Raw genomic sequence first — 19,594 nt, forward strand, 5'->3', positions numbered from 1 at the left:
ATATCAATGGAGTGACTTCACAACAACTCTGTGAATGTCCTTGAGTGGCCCAGCCAGAGCCCAGATCTAAATCCTATTGAGAATCTCTGGAGATATCTGAAAATGGCTGTGCACCGTCGCTTCCCATCCAATCTGATAGATCTGGAGAGATACTGCAAAGAGGAATGGGCAAAAATCCCCAAACACAGGTGTGCCAAGCTTGTGGCATCATATTTAGAAAGACTTGAGGCTGCAATTGCTGCCAAAGGTGCATCAACAAAGTATTGAGCAAAGGCTGTCAATGTGTACATGTGATTTTTCAAGTTTTTTTTTTTTTTAATAAATTTGCAACAATTTCAAAAACTCTTTTTTTACATCTTCATTAAAGGGTATTGTGTGTAGAATTTTGAGGAAATAAAAGAATTTAATCAAATTTGGAATAAAGCTTTACCATAGAAAAATGTGAAGCGCTATAAAACGCTTGCCACATGCATTGTATAAAAGAAAGAAAAAAAACAACAACATTTAGTTTCATCCCTGATTCCTATGTGTCTAAAAACATGAAACTGACCAGCAAGTTGACTCTTCGTGTCCTGTAATTCAGCAGAAAGTGATGTGCATTTGTCCTCCTTATTCCTGAGCTCTTCTTGTAACTCTGAGAAAGACAAATTTCATATTCATCAAGTCATATTTCAAGTCTCTGAACAACAGATAAATCAGTGTAAATCATACACACAATACCTTGATTTGTCTGAGATGATTTGGCTTGATCGTTCGTCGTTTTTTCAAGATTCTGCTTCTGGAAAATGAAGAAAGTGAACCGAGTTATAGAATTCATTTATAATTATTCATTCACTTTCCTTTGGCTTAGTCTCTTTATTCATCAGGGGTCGCCACAGTGGAATGAACAGCCAAATTATCCAGCAAATGTTTTACACAGCAGATGCACTTCCAGCTGCAAAAGAGCTACTGGGAAACACCCATACACTACTGGGAAACACCCATACACACTCATTCACACTTATACACTACAGCATATTTAGCTCATTCAATTCACCCATAGCGCATGTGTTTTGACTGTGGGGGAAACCGGAGCACCCGGAGGAAACCCGCACCAACACGGGGAGAACATGCAAACTAACTGGATTAACTTGCGCAGATTTGAGTCAGCAAAATAAACATTGAAGTTTTAAGCAGACTTTAAACTAGTTCACTGTTTTCATAAAGCTGCCATCAGTTACTTACCAGCAGGCTAACTTCTTGCTCCAAAGAGCTCTTTTCCTGCAACAGGCCACTCAACTCCTGCTGTTTAACCTCTAGTACTGAATTCAACTCAGTGACCTAAAGCACGGTGAACCAACATAAATGAGGGAAATGACAGGGAAAAACATGAGTGATTACACACACACACACACACACACACACGCACGCACGCACACAAGCTCAAAAAGACAGAATCTTAAATGAAAGGTGATGGTAGGACATTGGTAATGTTTACATGGATGTATTATGCACTAGGGCTTCATGATTCAACAATAATAATTAGTTTATTCCTTTACAAAACGTTCAATCATCAAAGTTCTCTTCTCTTTTACTGATAACTGCTGTTAATCACAACAATGGAGTTCTTGGAAAGCAGTTTGCCATGTGGCACTTTCCCACATTAAAGTGCATTCACTAAATTTGCAACATATTAGTTTAATTAATTAAATTTGGCCTCTGCTAATTCAGAACCACACAAAAACGTTAAAGTCATGCAGCCCTATAGTGTGCACAATGCACAAATGAAGTGATCAAACAATAAGAATGAATGAATATATTCAGTTTTCACTTTTAGGACTAAACCTGGAGTAAAATAATTTACGATTATGATTTGATAAATGATTATTTATTTGCAGATGCTATGCATGGGTATTATTTTGTTTTGAAACACCGATATCATATTTTCTGTTATTATTTAATTATAATGGTTCGATGGTTAAAAAAAAAAAAAAAACATTTATTGTCAGTTGTATTTAAAGAAAAGTTATGGTGAATACACTGCAAAAAATGCTTTTCTTACTTAGATTTTTTGTCTTGTTTCTAGTCCAAATATCTACAAATTCTTAAATCAACAACCATTTTTCCTTAAATCAAGCAAAATAATCTGCCAATGGGGTAAGCAAAATAATCTCGTTTTTAGATTTGTGATAAGATTATTTTGCTTACCCCATTGGCAGATTATTTTGCTTGATTTAAGGAAAAACTCACTTCATTTTGGCTTATTATTTCTTAAAACAAGACAATATGTTTTGCTTGTCTAGAAAATGCTTCTTGATTTAAGAAACTTTTAGATATTTGGACTAGAAACAAGACAAAAAAATCAAAGTGAGAAAAGCATTTTTTGCAGAGTAAAAAGTCTATGTATCAGGTTTTGTTTGGCTTTTTAAACATTATTTAAAACAAGTGGCTAAGAAATAGCTATTAACTTCTTTTTATTGGTGGAGCCAGTGAAAATTTTGGCAGGGCAAGTCGCAAAAAGCCGACTTGGCCAGTGGAAAAATCCTTAGTGTTGAACCCTGGATTCAACTCTAAAAACTGGACTGACAGTTTCAATTTAGTAGAACTTCTGTGTTATGCTTCTTTGACGCAATCTACATTGTAAAAAACCCTCTATAAATAAATATGAATTGAAAAAAATGTAGCTAGATTAATGTGGTTGTGTTGGTATGAATGTCAGAGTTTTTGTTTTGCATGTATATACCAAGAAATGTTCTTTTTTCTGCAACACTAAAGAAAACCTGCAGTGGCAAGATGTAAACAAACTGTAATATAAAAGGTTAAAATAGTCACAATTAATAAACCATTTACAGGACCGGCGTCTGCAAAAGCCAATACACCGTGATTGTGGCATCTGCCAACTTTATTGTCCTCTTAGGACCTATAGGTAACTTATTTTAGATTAATGCCTAAGAGTAAAAGAGTTCACCTAAAACTGAAACATATGTCATAATTTACACAGCCTTCACTTGTTCAAAATCTATTCAAGTTTCTTTCTTGTTAAAATATTCGCTGAGACCCATTGGCATCGATAGATATTGAAGTTGATGGGTTCCAGCAACCAGCATTCTTCAATGTATTTTTTGTGTTCAACCAAAGAAAGAAACTCGTTCAAGTTTTGAAACCACATGAGGGAGAATAAATTAGGTACTTTTCTGTTTTGGTGAATTATCTTTTTAAGGGAGGTCTCAAACCCTTCTATGTTGTCTATGGGTGCTTTCACACCTGCCTTACTTAGTTCGATTGATTTGCACTAGAGTTCGTTTCTCCTTTTTGGTGCGGTTCGTTTGGGCAGGTGAGAATGCAGCAATCGTACTCGAGTGCGCACCAAAAGCAGACCAAATAAGCGTACCGGGACCTGCTTGAAGAGGTGGTCTCGGTACGCTTTCAAACCAACCGTGGAGTGGTTCGTTTTTGGTGAGAATATGATCCGTACTAAAACAGGTCCAACCGCAAAAAGTACTGCGCCTTTTGGACTAATCCAGCTGCCGTAGGCCGATGCGCAGTGCATTATGGCAGTGGTTCTCAAAGTGGGGGTCGGGACCCCCCGAGGGGTCACGGGGCAATGAAGGGGGGGGGGGGGGGGTCGCCTGGTGAGTTCCAAAAATCTATTTATTTTTATTAAACCATAAGAATTAACATATTTTATCCATAACTATACTGAAAATAAAAATAGTCGTTTATAGTTACTATATACTATACAGTTACTATAGTAGCTTATAGTTACTAGTTCTATTGGATTGCGCCCCTGGGGTAATTACATTATATTAAAGGCAGCAATAGCGTCAGATGCATTTTGATTTTATAACATCAGGTTATACTTTCTGGCACATTTAAAGCACTGACACAAATTTAATTGGTGTGTCTGCGTCATTGCATGCAAGGTTTCTGTATTTATAACCACCTCAGAGGATATTGGGGGTCGCGAGTCACTGGCATTGTTATTTTGGGGGTCGCGGGCTGAAAAGTTTGGGAACCCCTGCATTATGGGATAAGGAGGAAAAATATTTGTTGACAGCGCTTCACCAACAGAGAGAGGGGAAAACATTACCTGATAGATCGTTGGTAATATTTCCGCAAGATGACCATGTCGCAGTTTAGCTAAATGAATTAACGCCTCCTCCTGAAGTGAAAAACAATGCTTTAAACACTGTTTTTCAGCAGCAGCCGCGCTTCAATCTCGAAATGTATAGTTTGTCTAAAGCAGGGTTACAATCAGTCAGCGCAGTCGTCCCTCCAGAGTAAAAAGCGACATTTTGTGCCTGCTGGTTTGTTTACTTCCGGGAGTTCATTGGCATTTTCCCGCACGTGAATTCTGACCAATCAATAAGCAGTTAAGGAAATATGTTCAACAACATCTGGCCAATGAGAGATGTGGATTTTGACTGCATTTTGGTTCGTTTCAACTGGTTCAGACCAAAGCCAGCAGTGTGGTGTGAAATCGACCCAAAGACGGCAGAAGATGCAACAGTGTATCATTTATTGCCCTTGGTCTGGACCAAATGAAGCGAACTACAGATGTGAAAGCACCCTATGTTAAACAGACTTACCTTTTCTTCCTGAGATCTGGCTTTGCTTTTCGCCTCCTCCACTTGGCTCAATAACCTCTGCATCTCCTGGTTTCCTTGACTGTGCTGTGTCTGCAGAGACTGAAGAGCTTCACTTTGCTCGAGAGCTTCTTGCACCTTTTCCTTTAACTGCTCGCTTATCTTGACTCCGCTGTCCTCCAGCTCTTTGACCCTGAGCTCCGCGGCATGAAGCTTCCCCATGGCGTCCTCCAGCTCCACTAGGTGCTGCTCCTCGGCCTTCTCCAGACTGCTGCGGAGCATTTCTACCTGCCGTTCATTCTCTTCGGCGACTTTCAGAAGCTGTGCTTTATGCTCCATACCTTCACCCACCCATCCCGCTGCTTCAGAGGAATGTTTCTTAGCGAGCTCCTCCAACTCCAGCTTATGTGTTGATTTTAGCCGTTCCAGAGCATCCGACAATTCAGCTTTGCTTGCTTCACGGGAGGTTTTGAGCTCCTCCAAAGCTTGCTGATGTGAAGCCTCAACGGATTTGAGTTTATCGCTCCACTGCTCAACAACATTCGAGTTTTCTTCTTTCGATTTTGCAAGCTCAGCTAAAAGCTGCTCGTTATCCTTAGATAGGCGACTTGAGGAGGCCTGGAGGTGCATCAGGGCTTCACGGTGTGCTTTTTCTTGCGCCTCAAGCTTCTCGCGCATGGAGGACAGCTCTGCTTGGTGACTGTGGCTTTGCTCGGCCTGCTGGGAACGGATCAAACTGAGCTGCTCCTGCAGAGCGGCCACGGCAGAGTCACAAACCCCATCCTGACTTGATAACGCTTCCAATGACTTGCGGAGAGCTGCCGACTCCTTGTCCTTCATAGAAAGATCCCGCTCCAACTCCAAAATGCGGGACTTCTCTGAGACTGTGGCCACCTAAAAGAAGAAGTAAATTACTAAACTATATGTGCTGCATGGACGTGTAACTAACGTACATGGATATGATTATCTTTTCAGGCTAAAAAGACATCCCACCAAGCAATTTTGTGTTTAAAGAGTCCCTATTATGGGTTTTTTAAAAAGTGCTGTGTTGCACACTTCATGAAAGCTCAAAGTGAATGGAAACATCCAGATTTAAATCATAAATGCATCATGTTAAAAACTATTGATTCTTTAACGAAATAGTCGATTCAGAGTCGAATAATGAATCGAGTTGGGTTCAGATCTTTTGCCTGAATGAGTCAACGTTGATAAAACACCAAATATTTAGTGCCGGATCCGGTAAAACGTGAACTAGGGTTGGGCGATGTCGACCAATTTGGCATCGTACGATGTCTAACGTGAAACATTGCATCGAAGGCATCGTCGTCGGCTGTTGGGTTGGAGGCGGTGTTTGACAGAGTGCGCGCGATGTGTCTGAAGAGCGAGGAGGGATTCGGTGCTGTGGAGTGTGAAGGGTGCACAACTTATTTGAGGACCGGGAGGGGGACGCGTGATTTCCGAGAGATTATCACTCATTTGGGGCATCCGGGAGTCTTTATGCATTAGTGGGAGACTCCCGGAAGAGACTTGGGATGTCTGACTATCACACCTAACAACTACAGTGAGACGCCATCCAGCGGTACATCCTTGATAAACTGTCCGACGTGCACTGCTCACTGGAGCTCAAACAAGCGCATGACAGTGTCTGTGTGGTCACGTGATGTGCGTTTTCAGCGGACAGGGGGCTGTTCAGAAATGTTAGGTAAAACACGGCGTGGATGTGGATGATTTTCGTTCTAAAATGGCATTTTAACACTAAGACGTATTAGTGTAAATGGGGCCTAAGTGTGTATTTTTCACGAGTGGGTTTGCGACAGGGGCGGAGGATCGGCGATGCCGGCTCAGCATCGTGTTGTCTATTGGCCATCGGCAATGGACAATGGCATTGTCTATCGGCCCAGCCCTAACGTGAACGCACCTTTCCCTTCAGACACAAGCGGAGCTTGGGGGATCACGGGAGATTCAGCTGCAGGGAATCAAGGGTTAAAGTTCATTTTCACAAAAACACCCCAGTATAGCCGAACTAGTGCTATGTTTGTTCTTGTCATTTTTCTAATGATTGATACAATAACTTACGCTGCAGCGTGGGATTCGCCGGCCATTTGCTATTAAAGGAAGGAGCAGCAGACTATTATGTATGGAACTTTGTCAGTAACTGTTACAGCTCATATGGACCGATTTCTTCTTCCTCCGGATCATAACATGTTAGTGCAATTAAAATTGTCACCTAGTTTTCTGTAATTTGCAAAATATGCATTTCATATTGTGTTGTAACTTGTACTCTGTCCGCGCAGCTTGTTATCAGGCATCTATTATAGATCAGTGCTTGTACCGTATCTCTCAGGTTAAATCCCTTTGGGGCCGTTCACGTACTGCATTCAAAACCATGCTAAAAACGTGATGCGTGCTTCTTCCTTTACCGACTTAAATGCGTTTCTGAACTCACAATCCTCTACCATTTGTGTGCCGTCCGTTTGCTATGGCCATCATCAGCCGTTCATACACACAGGTGGTCAATTTTCAAAACAGTTCAACTTTTGCCACCTTTGTGAATTAATACTGAATGTGTGTTGTTGTTATTATGGGGTAGGATTAAGAGTAGAGCCATATGCTGGTGTTTAACTGCATTGCTTTAATGCACTCCTGCATTGGGCTCTCACATACTCTGTGCTACTTAATAACCGTGGTGGCCATTTCTCTTTGTCTCATGCTGAACCCAGTCAACCAATCACAACAGACGGGGTCATCGGATCAATCAGCACAGATTAGAATCGCACTAAGGAGACATTTAGGAACAAATGAATCCCTGAACGATTCATATGGAAGTCGCTGGGATAATTAGGTAAAAATAAATGCATATTATAAGACAATGAAAGTGTTTTTTGACCTTGCATGCATATCAGACTGTTGTTGGAGACCTCCAAAACCAAAATATGACCTTTTATAATGCAAAATTAGACTCTTTAAATGATGTCTCATAGACATCTAAACATAGATGTCTTAGCTAAAACAAGGCTAAATTTAGTCTGTCTGTCAAAATCTAATAGACATCTAACAATAGTCCATAAACAGACTAGTAGTCAGTCCCTCCAGGATTTTACAGGGACATTTTATTTAAAAAAATACACACCATTCTCAAAATCTATGGCATAATTTGCTTAAATTTTTGTATTTTACTGTGAAAATCTTGCAAAATTGTTCTTTTAGTGATCTCAAGAACCACTGAACTAGTCATCAAAAAGACAAAAATCTTTAGACTTTTATTTTTAGACTAAAGATAGACATCTAGATTTTACCCAACAGTCCAAATTTAGCCTTCCTTTAGCCAACACATCTATTAGATCTCTCTTAAATGCAAAAATGCTTGTTGGGATTGGTAAACTAAAGAGGGTCATTTAAATATGGTTCTTTTCAATTTCAAGTAAAAAAAGCACTAAAATGAGAAATCTAGGATTGAATGGCGCGGGATGATGATTTTTACTAAAGGGTAACAAACTACTTACTCCATCTATTTTATGCAGTTTAATTGTATATTGTATTTTTCCTTTTGCAAGGCCCTAGCAACTACAGAGAACATTGCTCTATTCCCTAAAATGTATGCGACTACTAGCAGTTAACACCTTAGAAACGACCAATAATAGCTTAACAATTACAAACTGATTATTTAACAGAGTTCCCACTTTGAATATTGTCTCCCATAACCGTTTCTGGAACCAAGGCCTTTATCATAAACATATAAAACTGGCACTTCTATACACTGCGGTTATAATAGATTTAAAGCTTTGTCATTAATAAATCAGATGGTGAGTTATCTTTAATGAATCATTAAAAATACATTTACAGTTGGTGTCAAAAGCCTAGAGGTTAAGTGGGCAGACATATAGCACCATCGTGCTCATGACGGCCCGAGTTCGATTCCTGACTCGAGGTGCTTTGCTCTCTCTGCTTCCAAATATTTCTTGTCAATTCTCTGCACTATTCTATCCATTAACGGTATATAATTTACTAGAAGAAAAAGTAGAACAACATACACATTTCGTACAGATATTGACCTCATTTTTATATGAAAACATCAAAACCTAATTATTTATTTAATTATTTTAGGATTTCTATCAAAGTGGGAACCCTGGTATAAAAACAAACGTCGTCTCCTATACCTGTATGCACTCGATGTTTGCTGTGTGTTCAATCTATTTAATTAAAATGAGCTGAAACAACACAATTCTTAAGTTTTTTGAGTCACAACTTCACTATGTTTAATGCACTTAAATTTGTAAAAATTACTATGTTAACTCAACTCCTTCAAATCGATTGTGTGGAACGCAGCATTTTTAGCATGTATGTAAAGATACATAAAGACACGATTTAGTGTTTGTTAGTAATCATTCGTCAAATTAGTTATTAATTGCAATAACTGAACACCATGCAGTGAAGACCCCCCCACTAAAACCCTGACAAGAAAAACGTGATTGTGGCACGTCTCCAGTGACTCCAGTAGCCCAGGTGAAGATCCATTACCCTAGAGTCTTCTAACTCCCTCTGGAGCTTCTCAGCTTTGGTCTTTTCAAAGAGAAGACTCTGTTCAAGCTCCTTAAGGAGGGCATGCTCCAGCTGCGTCTGCGTCTGTTAGTACAGAAAGGGTAGAGGAAAAAACACAACCAGTGCCACCATCACATGCCAGCCTGATGCAGAGAGATGAGGGGTGAGCAGGGGAAGGTGTGGGGACGTTGTGCAGAATTCAAAATAAAAAAAAAAAGCAGAAGGAAAACGTTGTGATAAAATGCTAGTCAGATCAATGAGGGAAAAGGTGTGGATTTTGTAGCAGATCACCGGGTCAATGCGTGTAAACATGCTGACGATGGCCAAACGAGTAAAAACACCAGACACCATGCAGCATTAATGTGAATAAGGGTTAAGACGGTAACAAAATAATGGTTAAAAAAATACTGACCACATAAAGAGAGAAAGAGGAACAATAGGAGAAATCTGAGAACTGATTTATTTTTGATAACTGAGAACTAAAGCAAACAAAACATGACTGTACTGACCTTAATAAAAGATAGTTTTACACATTATTGATTTCTTTGGATATTTATAATCTCTTCCCCAACAAAATACCTCAAAAGGCTTTTAAAGGAACAGTCAACAGGTAAACAGTTGAGTTTTATCATTTTTATATCCATTCAGCCGATCTCTAGGTCTGGCAGGAGCACTTTTAGCTTAGCTTAGCATAGATCATTGAATCGGATTAGACCATTAGCATCTCATACATTCATTAATTTTCTTTTCAGCTTAGTCCCTTTATTATCAGGGGTCACCACAGCGGAATGAACTGCAATTTTATCCAGCATATGTTTTACGCAGCGGATGCCCTTCCAGCTGCAACCCATCACTGGGAAACACCCACACACTCGTTCACACACAGATGGACAATTTAGCTTACCAATTCACCTATAGCGCATGTCTTTGGACTGTGGGGGAAACCGGAGGAGCACCCGGAGGAAACCCACGCCAACACGAGGAGAACAGGCAAACTCGTCATAGAAATGCCAACTGACCCAGCCGTGGCTCAAACCAGTGACCTTCTTGCTGTGAGGCAACAGCGCTACCCACTGCGCCGCCCACCATAAGCATCTCACTCAATGAAATTATGCAGTGCCTTAAAAAAAAATCAACAGCATTAAGGGTTTAAGACCTACACTTGCACCAGAAGTTAGAATATGCATAATAGCACTGTACTGCAGCAAGGTTCCTTGATTATTACGGCAGAATGAGAAAATAGTCCCTGGTTATAATGTTCTAGAAAATGCCAACTTTTCATTTCCTGTCGGTCTCAGAATACGATGTAACTACAGAAGAGTCAAGCTTTAATTAGAAAGATTATCAAACCTCTTTGCAGGGTTTCTGCAGGTTTCATTAAATCAAATTTAAGACTTTAGTCTTATTAAATTTTAGTCCTTTTGAAGACCATAAAGAATGAAATTTCAGACTTCTATAGGGTTAAATGCTAAGGATTTTTAAAAGGGCCAGCAGAGAAAAAAATAATAAATTAATTAGTCATTTCTTAGCCACATATTTTAAATAATGTCAAATCAAGCTGACCTTAGCTGCTTACATATTTTTTTTTAAATGGGCTACGTCCGAATCCGCCTACTACTCAGTTGGTACTGCATTGGAATTTAAACGTACTACTCGGCTGTTAGAAATGTACGTTCTATACAGTATGAATGCAAGAAGTATTAATGGAATTTGGACTTGCTACATCCGCCATTTTGTCATCATCATGTGACCTACCCACATCAGTTGCGTCGCTTCAGTCCCATTCAAGAATTTTCTGGCAGGGCATCATGGGATAGCACAGCGTGCATGGGATGCGCACTTTAGAATATCGCTGGAAGTATTAAGCCATCCGGGTACTTCTCGCATACTGATTTTCGAATTCTATGTATTCGGACATACTACTCGGCTCGCATACTGATTTATAGCGTACTGTATAAAATGGATGTATGCAGCCATACAGTAACTTAAAGAAACTCTTTAAAAACCAAATGTATACACAACAGACTCTTGTAATGTTAGTTATGGATAGTTTTGCTAAGTTTTATTAAGATGTGTTGTTGGTGACTGGATGTGTGTTGGATTGATTGGGTTTGTTTACTTAAAGAAAAATTAAGACCCGTTTAAAACAATTTAAGACCTACAGCACAATATTTCAAACAATTAAAGACTTTAAGGCTTAAATTTTTGTTTTTGAAATTTAAGACATTAAGACTTTAACTTTTTAACTTCAACTTTAACTTATAAAAGACACCGCGGATAACCTGTCTTTGGTCATTTCTGAGTGAGATGCTAATGGTCTAATTTGATTCAATGATCTATGCTATGCTAAGTAAAAAAAGTGCTCCTGCCAGACCTTAAGATCGGCTGAATGGATACAAAAATAGTAAATCTCAACCATTTAAGAGTTGTAAAATAAGCCTATTTTCAAAATAAGTGGAGCGTACTTTAAGGGTGATTTCATACCCTCACATTTATGCATCTGCAGATTGTTTAATCTCCTTAGTTTAGAAATACCACAAAGTTTAAACAAAATAGACATTCATCAAAGTTGTCCAATCAGGTCAAAACAATATAATGTCCTCCTCCTTTTTGATACATTAGGTTCTGTGATATAAAATAGTCAACCAAGAGTAAACGTATTGCCTTTTTATTGGACCTGGACAAAACCAAATAAATGAATACAAGTGAAATTACAACCCAAAGCGAGAGAGCAAACTTTAATATCATGTTGTACATTGTGTGGGCTTCATGATGGGCTACAAAATCGTCGCTAAATTTGCATGTTAAAATTGTGCATTGCTGGAAATGTCACAAGTGTGCCTATTCAGAGCATTCAAAAAGTATTCAAACCCTTTAATAGGGTCACATTTTGTGATGTTGCATTCTTAAGATCCATTTGCACAAAGGGAAATAGCTGGACTTGTGCAATTTGAAGCATGGAAATCCAAATAAGTCGATTAATTAAATCACAATATTGACTTCGTTTTTACAGTTTGTTTGCTTGAGGTAGAAAAATGTTTAGTAAATAATGAGAGACGCAAATGTATATGCTAAATAAACTTTGACATAGTAAACATTAAAGCATGACTCCTAATTCCAATTTGCCTTTTTTTTTTTTTTTGAAAGATTTACTTCAGGTTATAATGGCAACCTAGCAGGTTACTATAATGATAAACATATATTTTTACATTTTCTAGCAAAATTAGACCACAACAACAACTAAGAAAAACAATGTCATTTGGATCACTTTTATCCTTCCTCTAACTCTAAAAGTAAAGCATGGCGTGAACAACACAGTGGTTATGAGTTCAATTTCTATAACAAGCCAGAACAGATAAAATGTAAATAAGTGCGCCTTGAATGCAAAGTCAGAATTAAATGATCTACAGAAAGGTGTAGTTCATGTTTCACAGCTAGAATACTTATGCAAATGTGACATTTCAGTGTTTTAAGCTATATTTATGTACTTTTATTTGATAAAAGGGTGTAGATTAAAAGAAAATAAATAGTTCATGAGACTTAAAAGTACATTTAAAGCATAGTTCAGCCGGAAAATTAACTTTCACAGTATTTTATTGTTTTTACTTTGGATGACAATGGCAGCTCTTTTTTTCCCTCCCAAAATTCTGCAGAATATCTGGTTTAGTGAAAGTTAATAGCAGTTTTTTTTATAGTCTCCACTTTCCTTACTAATATGCAATTCCCTCTCTGATTCCTCCTATACAACTATAAAAATAAATAAATAAATATAAAATTACTAATGTTTTGCTTCTTACACTTTCTTTACATACCTGAAACTTGCATACAGCACCTATTCATTGTTGATTTTATAGTTGTGTAAATTGCTTCCTTGTCCTCATTTGTAAGTCACTTTGTATAAAAGTGTCTGCTAACTGACTAAATGTAAATGTAAATGTAAATGTAAATGTTTTATCCAACATTCTTCAGAATATCATTCTTTGTGTTTAACAAGGATGAAGTAAACGATAACAGATTTTATTCTTGGGTGAACTATGCCTTTAAAAGCGGGGATAAAGGAGTCTGAATACTTTCAGAAGGCAATGTATGGCAAGACAAGAAACATTAATTCGATAAAATACTCCAAAAATAAATTGAATACTTTTTACCATCAGAGGCTGGCTATATTCACACACTGTTGCCTTACAACTTTGTTTAAACCCCTTATAAAAGTGATTTTTGGATAATAGGCCCCTTTTAAAGAGCCACAGGAAATGATTTGCATGTAAATCCCTAAAATGCATCGTCTAGGATGCAACTTAAAATCAATATTCTCAAAGTTTCTTTGAATGGATAAAAATAGTCTAAAAGTTATTTTTGGAAAAGTAGGTCAGGAGATGAATGCAACTCAAATGCATGATAATGAGATGTGGAAACAATCAATAAACCCATCATGAGTGCTTGATTCACGAAAGAAGAAAACAAGACCTTTTTTTGTAAATATATGGTTTCAAAAACAAGAAAACCTGGGACATTGCTAATCACAATACATCGATGGCAACTATATAACTTTTTAGTCAAGTTTAGTCTTACTTTGAATGCAATTATTACACAGTACACTCAAAATTAATCACTTCATAATCACTTTTTACATAGGAAAAGTCTGATATTGCTCAACCTGAAGTGAATGAGCACAAGAAAAAAAAAAAAGCCAAAAAAAAAGACTTGAAATCTTGAAAACTGTTTTCTATATTGTATGATAACGATATATAATTCGATATAAGCTGTAATGCTTCTAGATTTAAAAGAGTACCCCAACAATGACTAAAGACACAAAAATTAGAGGGTCCATTAAATAGCAAAACATATTTTCGGCCAATAAATTTTTGGTGGCCGAATATTTGATACAACTCAAATGTACTGAATTCGATACATCTTGAAAATTCCAAACATCTCGAATCTCCACATCTCGGTGGCCAAATATTTGATACATCTCGAATGTACTGAATACAATACATTTCGAAAATTCCAAACATCTCGAATTTCTACATCTCAGTGGCCAAAAATTTGATACCACTCAAATGTATCGAATTCGATACATCTCGAAAACTTGATTCATCTGGAATAGCTACATCTTGGTGGCCAAAAATTCGATATTAACACACTTATAGACTCCCATTGTTGCACATTTCTGCTGTATCATTGGCTCTTAGATCAATATAGAGTTAAAAAGTTAAGAGTTTATCATTGTTATTGATCAATTTTATCACGATTCGATATAATTTCATTTATCGGCGAAGCCCTACTTGCATACAATTTTGGGAAATGCAAAATGGCTCAAATTCCATATAAATGTCAAAGTTATTATATCAAAACTAAAGGTTTACAGTCACAGCTGTGGTTTAATGGATTGGCATAAACCCGTGACTAATACAGTCACGCTATTAAAGGTTGTTTAGATTTGTTGAATTACATTTTAAAATAGATCAGATTTGTTTCATGTTTTGTATCTTGTGCTCATCATAAATATTTGATGCTGGGGAGATAAAAAACATCCTTTTAGATTTTAAAATGTAATTTATTCATAATGTTCTGCAAAGTTATTAGTCTTTAGTGCCATATGATCATCTTCTAATATGCTGATTTGGAGCTCAGTTATTAATATTGATTCTTATTATTATCAGTGGATGAAAATATATTTGTGGAAAACATTACACACATCTCTATCAGGAAAAGAATAGTATAACATAAATGTCTTTACTGACAATTTTGATCACATTAATATGTCCTTCACAAATAAAAGTAAATAAATGATATAAATATCACTGCAATGACATAAATATGACCAAAACTTTTGAAAGGTATTGAATTTCCACAAAATATAAAGTAGCAGCAAGAGTTAACAACACTGGTTGAAAATAATAAAAAAATAAATAAAACACACACAAACAATATTAGTTTATCAGAATCATTTCTGAAGGATGACGTCACACTGATCATGTGACACTATAGTTGGCTGCAGTCGCACTAGACTTTTGAAAATGCAAATCTATTTCAATTTTGTGTTGAAACATGAAAAGATCACAAATACGAAAGGTTAATTCGGTGATATTTAGAACTTAAATTTATACCAAACCTTACATGCAGCAGAGTGAAACATTTCTTTGCAAGAACTTGTATTTCTGCTCTCCTGTCTGCAAGCTCAATTCAAGTCTAGTATGACTGCAGATTAAGGGCTAAATGTTGTTATAGAGCAAAAATCTGCAAATACCTCCAAATCTCCTTTGGTAATGCAAGCCTCCTCCACTCGAAACTGCAGGTCCTCCACCTTCCTGTTCGGGACAATAAATCTTTATCATTTTCAGTTTGCATGTCCAATTTACATCAATCTGCTTGCATCACTTGTACTGTAACTTGTTTATTTACAGGAAAAGAAAGAAAGAAAGAAAGAAAGAAAGAAAGAAAGAAAGAAAGAAAGAAAGAAAGAAAGAAAGAAAGAAAAAGAAAAAAGAAAATAAAAATTAGAAATAAAACTAAAGACTGAAAAAAAGTATAAAAAGAAACAAATGAAAAATAAAAAATTAAAGAACAAAAGAAAACTAACGAGAAAGAACAAAAAACAAAAAAGAACAAAATAACTAAAGAAAAGTGAAAGAAAGAGAGAAAACTAATGAAAAAAACAAGAAAGAAAGAACAAAAAATAAAATAACAATAAAAAAACAAATAAAGAAAGAAAGAAAGAAAAAAAGAAAGAAAGAATGAAAGAACGAAAGAAAGTGAAAGAGAAAAAGAATAAAAAAGAACAAATGAAAAAAGAACAAAAGAAAAAAGCGAACAAAAAAAGTGAAAGAACGAAAGAGAACTAATAAAATAGAACGAAAGAAAGAAAAAAAACGAACAAATAAGAAAGAAAGAAAGAAAGAAAGAAAGAAAGAAAGAAAGACAAAAAACAAGAGAAATAAATAAAAAAAAGGAAAAATTAAACGAAAAAGAAAGTGAAAGAACCAAAGAACCAATGAAAAAGAACAAGAAAAATAACCAAAACAAAAGAATGAAAAATAAAAAAGAAAGAACGAAAAAAAGAAAGAACGAAAAGAACAAGAAACAACTGTAAGAAAGAAAGAAAACTAAAAAACCAAAACAAAAGAACAAAAAGAAGTTGCAAAGGTTGCAGTATTCAGTAAACTTAAATTACTGCCACAAAGAAAAATAAATAAACAAAGAAATAATTTACCATAAACAAATTATTTTTTCATCATGTACTCATCAGCTATGTTTACATCCACCAATTTGATATGCATTTTAGATTATTGCATAAATAATTGCTTGATGGAAACGGCAAGATGCGCAAACATTTGCATACAAATATTAAAGTCTGAGGTTATCTTTAAGGCTGATTTATACTTCTGCTTCAAGCGCACACATATGCTACGGCGCAGCCTACGCGTGGACGCATAGCCCTCGCCGCGGCCATCAGCGTGGAGGCGTGGCACCTAACCCCACCTCTAAACCCAACCGTCATTGGAGATGAGCAATTCGTACTAAATTGTACGAATTAGATCGTACAAATTCATACGAATTAGCCACCAAATCAAAAAGTTATGAATTGCCGTGAGATTGTGTTGGTCACACCGATTACTCTACACAGAAGTATAAACCAGCCTTTACGCAAGCACAACATAAAAGCTATAAACTGTAATTGAGGTTGATAAGGTTTTGAGATGTGATGCTACTCCACCTCTTCTCCTCCTCCAGCTGGTTGAGCAGCTCCACCTTCTCTCGGTCTGCTGCCTCCACCAGCGCTCGCAGCTGGTCCATTTTGTCATTGACCTCTGAAGCATACTACATAACAAAACAATACAACAACATTTAATAGAATATAATGCATATTCTATCAGCGATATGCAGAGCTGTATGAATAATTAACCATATTTCACGATTTTATCCCATAAACAGATCCACAGAATCTGCAGACATTTTTTTTGCTATTTCTCCAAAGATTTTTGTAAATAATAATAATAATATATACAGTCAGAATTATTAGCCCCCCTTTGATTTTATTTATTTATTTATTTATTTATTTATTCGTTTTTAAATATTTCCCAAAAGATGTTTAACAGAGTAAGAAAATTTTCACAGTATGTCTGATAACATTTCTTCTTCTGGAGAAAGTCTTATTTATTTATTTTGGCTAGAATAAAAGCAATTTTTTATTTAAAAAAATAATAAATTTAAGGTCAAAATTATTCACCCCTTTAAGCTATACATTTTATATTTATATTTTAAGCTATATACACAGTTGAAGTCAGAATTATTAAACCTCCTGAATTATTAGCGCCCCTTTTAATTTTTTTTTTCTAATTTCTGTTTAACGGAGAGAAGATTTCTTCAACACATTTCTAAACACAATAGTTTTAATAACTCATTTCTAATAACTGATTTATTTTATCTTTGTCATGATGACAGTAAATAATGTTTGACATGTTACTTTTCAAGACACTTCTATACAGCTTAAAGTGACATTTAAGGGCTTAACTAGGTTAATTAGGTAAGTTAGGGTGATTAGGAAAGTTACTGTATAATGATGGTTTGTTATGTAGACAATCAAAAAAAAAAAAAAAAAGCTTAAAGAGGCTAATCATATTGACCTTATAACAGTTTTTATAAAATGAAAACTGATTTTATTCTAGCCCAAATAAAACAAATAAGACTTTCTCCAGAAGAAAAAATATTATCAGACATACAGTGAAAATTCCCTTGCTCTGTTAAACATCATTTGGGAAATATTTAAAAAAGTAATAATAATTCAAAGAGGGGCTTATAATTCTGTCTTCAAATGTATGTGCAGATTTTTGCCAAGTAATTTTCAGAGCATCGTAAAAAAAATAATAATAAATAAAAAAAATCACTTTTTCAAATAAGTTTTGAAAACAAAGCAAATCCTTCATATGATGTATCTTCTAAGACTGTCAATATTTCGCTACAAATTGTATTGTAAATACATCATATAAACTTTTGCATATTATTTAAAAACATTACTGAAATTAATATACAAAAATGAATAAATGCATATTTACATGCATAAATAAATAGACTAAATGAAACAAATCAGTGGGCCTCCCCATAAGATAAAGAAAGAAAAATCCCAAGAATAAATGTAAAAAAAATAACAAATATAAAACAATATTACAAAGAAATGATTTGAGTTTCAACGTAGCCTTTGAAGAGTAGCACACCCTTCGACGTACCCTGATGCACGCCTCTTATTAAATTAACTACATGTCCCAAGTCCAGGCTACTGCCACACTGCACATAATGGCTTGAGGCAGCTGCCTGTGAAGGCTTACCTAGAAACACGCATACCTAGTTTGTTTAGATGACTCTCTTAAATTAGACTTCAAGTGCACTGGAAGGTTACCAACTGGGCAGAATGTATGTTATCCAGCACGCTTCAGCTTGCCTGTATTTGCACCACCTGAACTCAAAACTCAGTGATGTAATTGGGCCGTTCAGTACAGGAACATCGAATGTAACCTACTTTTGTAACCCTCGTAACCTAGTGGAGGGAAAAGAGATGTGGTGTTCTTCATACCATAATTTGGAAGCTTCAAATAGAACCGGATGGCAAGGGTTATTAAATTGGCCTGACTTGTATTCAGTTGTATTTTCTATTAGATTCAAGTCATGGACCATTTCAGCAGCTTTATTTTCTTTCTCTGAAAGCATGAGAGTTTCCTTGGCTGACATTTGGATCATTGTCTTGCTGAAATGTCCACCCTGACCTCATCTTCATCTTCTTTGCATATATGAATTTCTTTCGTTGTTTAACAGAGAAAAAGAAATTCTAAGATTCAAAACAAGTAAAAGAGAGTAAATGATGGTATTTGAGGGTGAAAATTCTCATTTTGGATATCCTTTTAAACCCTTTGGCCATATAAAATTAAGTCATTCCCTCAATATGGAATCGTTTAACCCTGTCATACAGATGTTGTTACTTCAACATTACCACACGTTAACATGTTGTGGCCATAACATTGTGACAGAAACACTGCAAGTTAAACTGACTCAGTTCACGCCCTGACTGCAAGGCAAAGCAACCACTGTAAACACACTACACACAACTAAAAGAAAAAGTGTCAAGCAGAAGTAACATGGGAGAGGAAGTGAGGCTTTAATTAGAACCGCAATGCCTGAGCACAGATATTTCCTCTTCATTAGTTCATAACAGTTCTGAAGGAAAAGCCTGCAGGTTTTGGGAGGTTTGCTGAAGGTGCAGCTGTCGTGCAGTGAGGGGTTTGCGACTTTAATAAACTACAACAGTTTGCATTCATTGAAAAGAAGAATGATTAATAAATCCATATAAAACACTCCCTTAGAAGCAACGTCATGTCATCAGTTTTGGGCACACTTTGCGCTCACACTACAATCGTACCACGCCGAAGCGCGCTCTGGCACACCTTTTCTAACCAGGCCAGGGCTGGTCAACTGTTTGTTCACATTTGTCAAACAAA

The 19,594-nt window shown here is 36.3% G+C and overlaps 1 protein-coding gene across 4 annotated transcripts in view; it reads right to left on the reverse strand.

Moving 5' to 3' along the window:
• Positions 1 to 19,594, reverse strand: part of clip1a (CAP-GLY domain containing linker protein 1a) — a 67,667-nt gene that overhangs the window by 29,903 nt on the left and 18,170 nt on the right. Inside the window, exons 7-13 of one of the 4 annotated variants that reach the window (XM_009301992.5) lie at positions 16,822 to 16,925; positions 15,355 to 15,415; positions 9,084 to 9,188; positions 4,569 to 5,459; positions 1,225 to 1,320; positions 721 to 778; positions 551 to 634 (exon numbers count right to left, since the gene is read on the reverse strand). In XM_009301992.5, coding sequence (XP_009300267.2) covers positions 551 to 634; positions 721 to 778; positions 1,225 to 1,320; positions 4,569 to 5,459; positions 9,084 to 9,188; positions 15,355 to 15,415; positions 16,822 to 16,925 — 1,399 coding nt within the window. The remainder of the gene's footprint in view (positions 1 to 550; positions 635 to 720; positions 779 to 1,224; positions 1,321 to 4,568; positions 5,460 to 9,083; positions 9,189 to 15,354; positions 15,416 to 16,821; positions 16,926 to 19,594) is intronic. The other 3 variants (XM_009301994.5, XM_009301993.5, XM_073951644.1) reach the window with 3 other exon arrangements.

The sequence above is a fragment of the Danio rerio genome, chromosome 5 (assembly GCF_049306965.1).
Source record: "Danio rerio strain Tuebingen ecotype United States chromosome 5, GRCz12tu, whole genome shotgun sequence".
Lineage (NCBI taxonomy): Eukaryota > Metazoa > Chordata > Actinopteri > Cypriniformes > Danionidae > Danio > Danio rerio.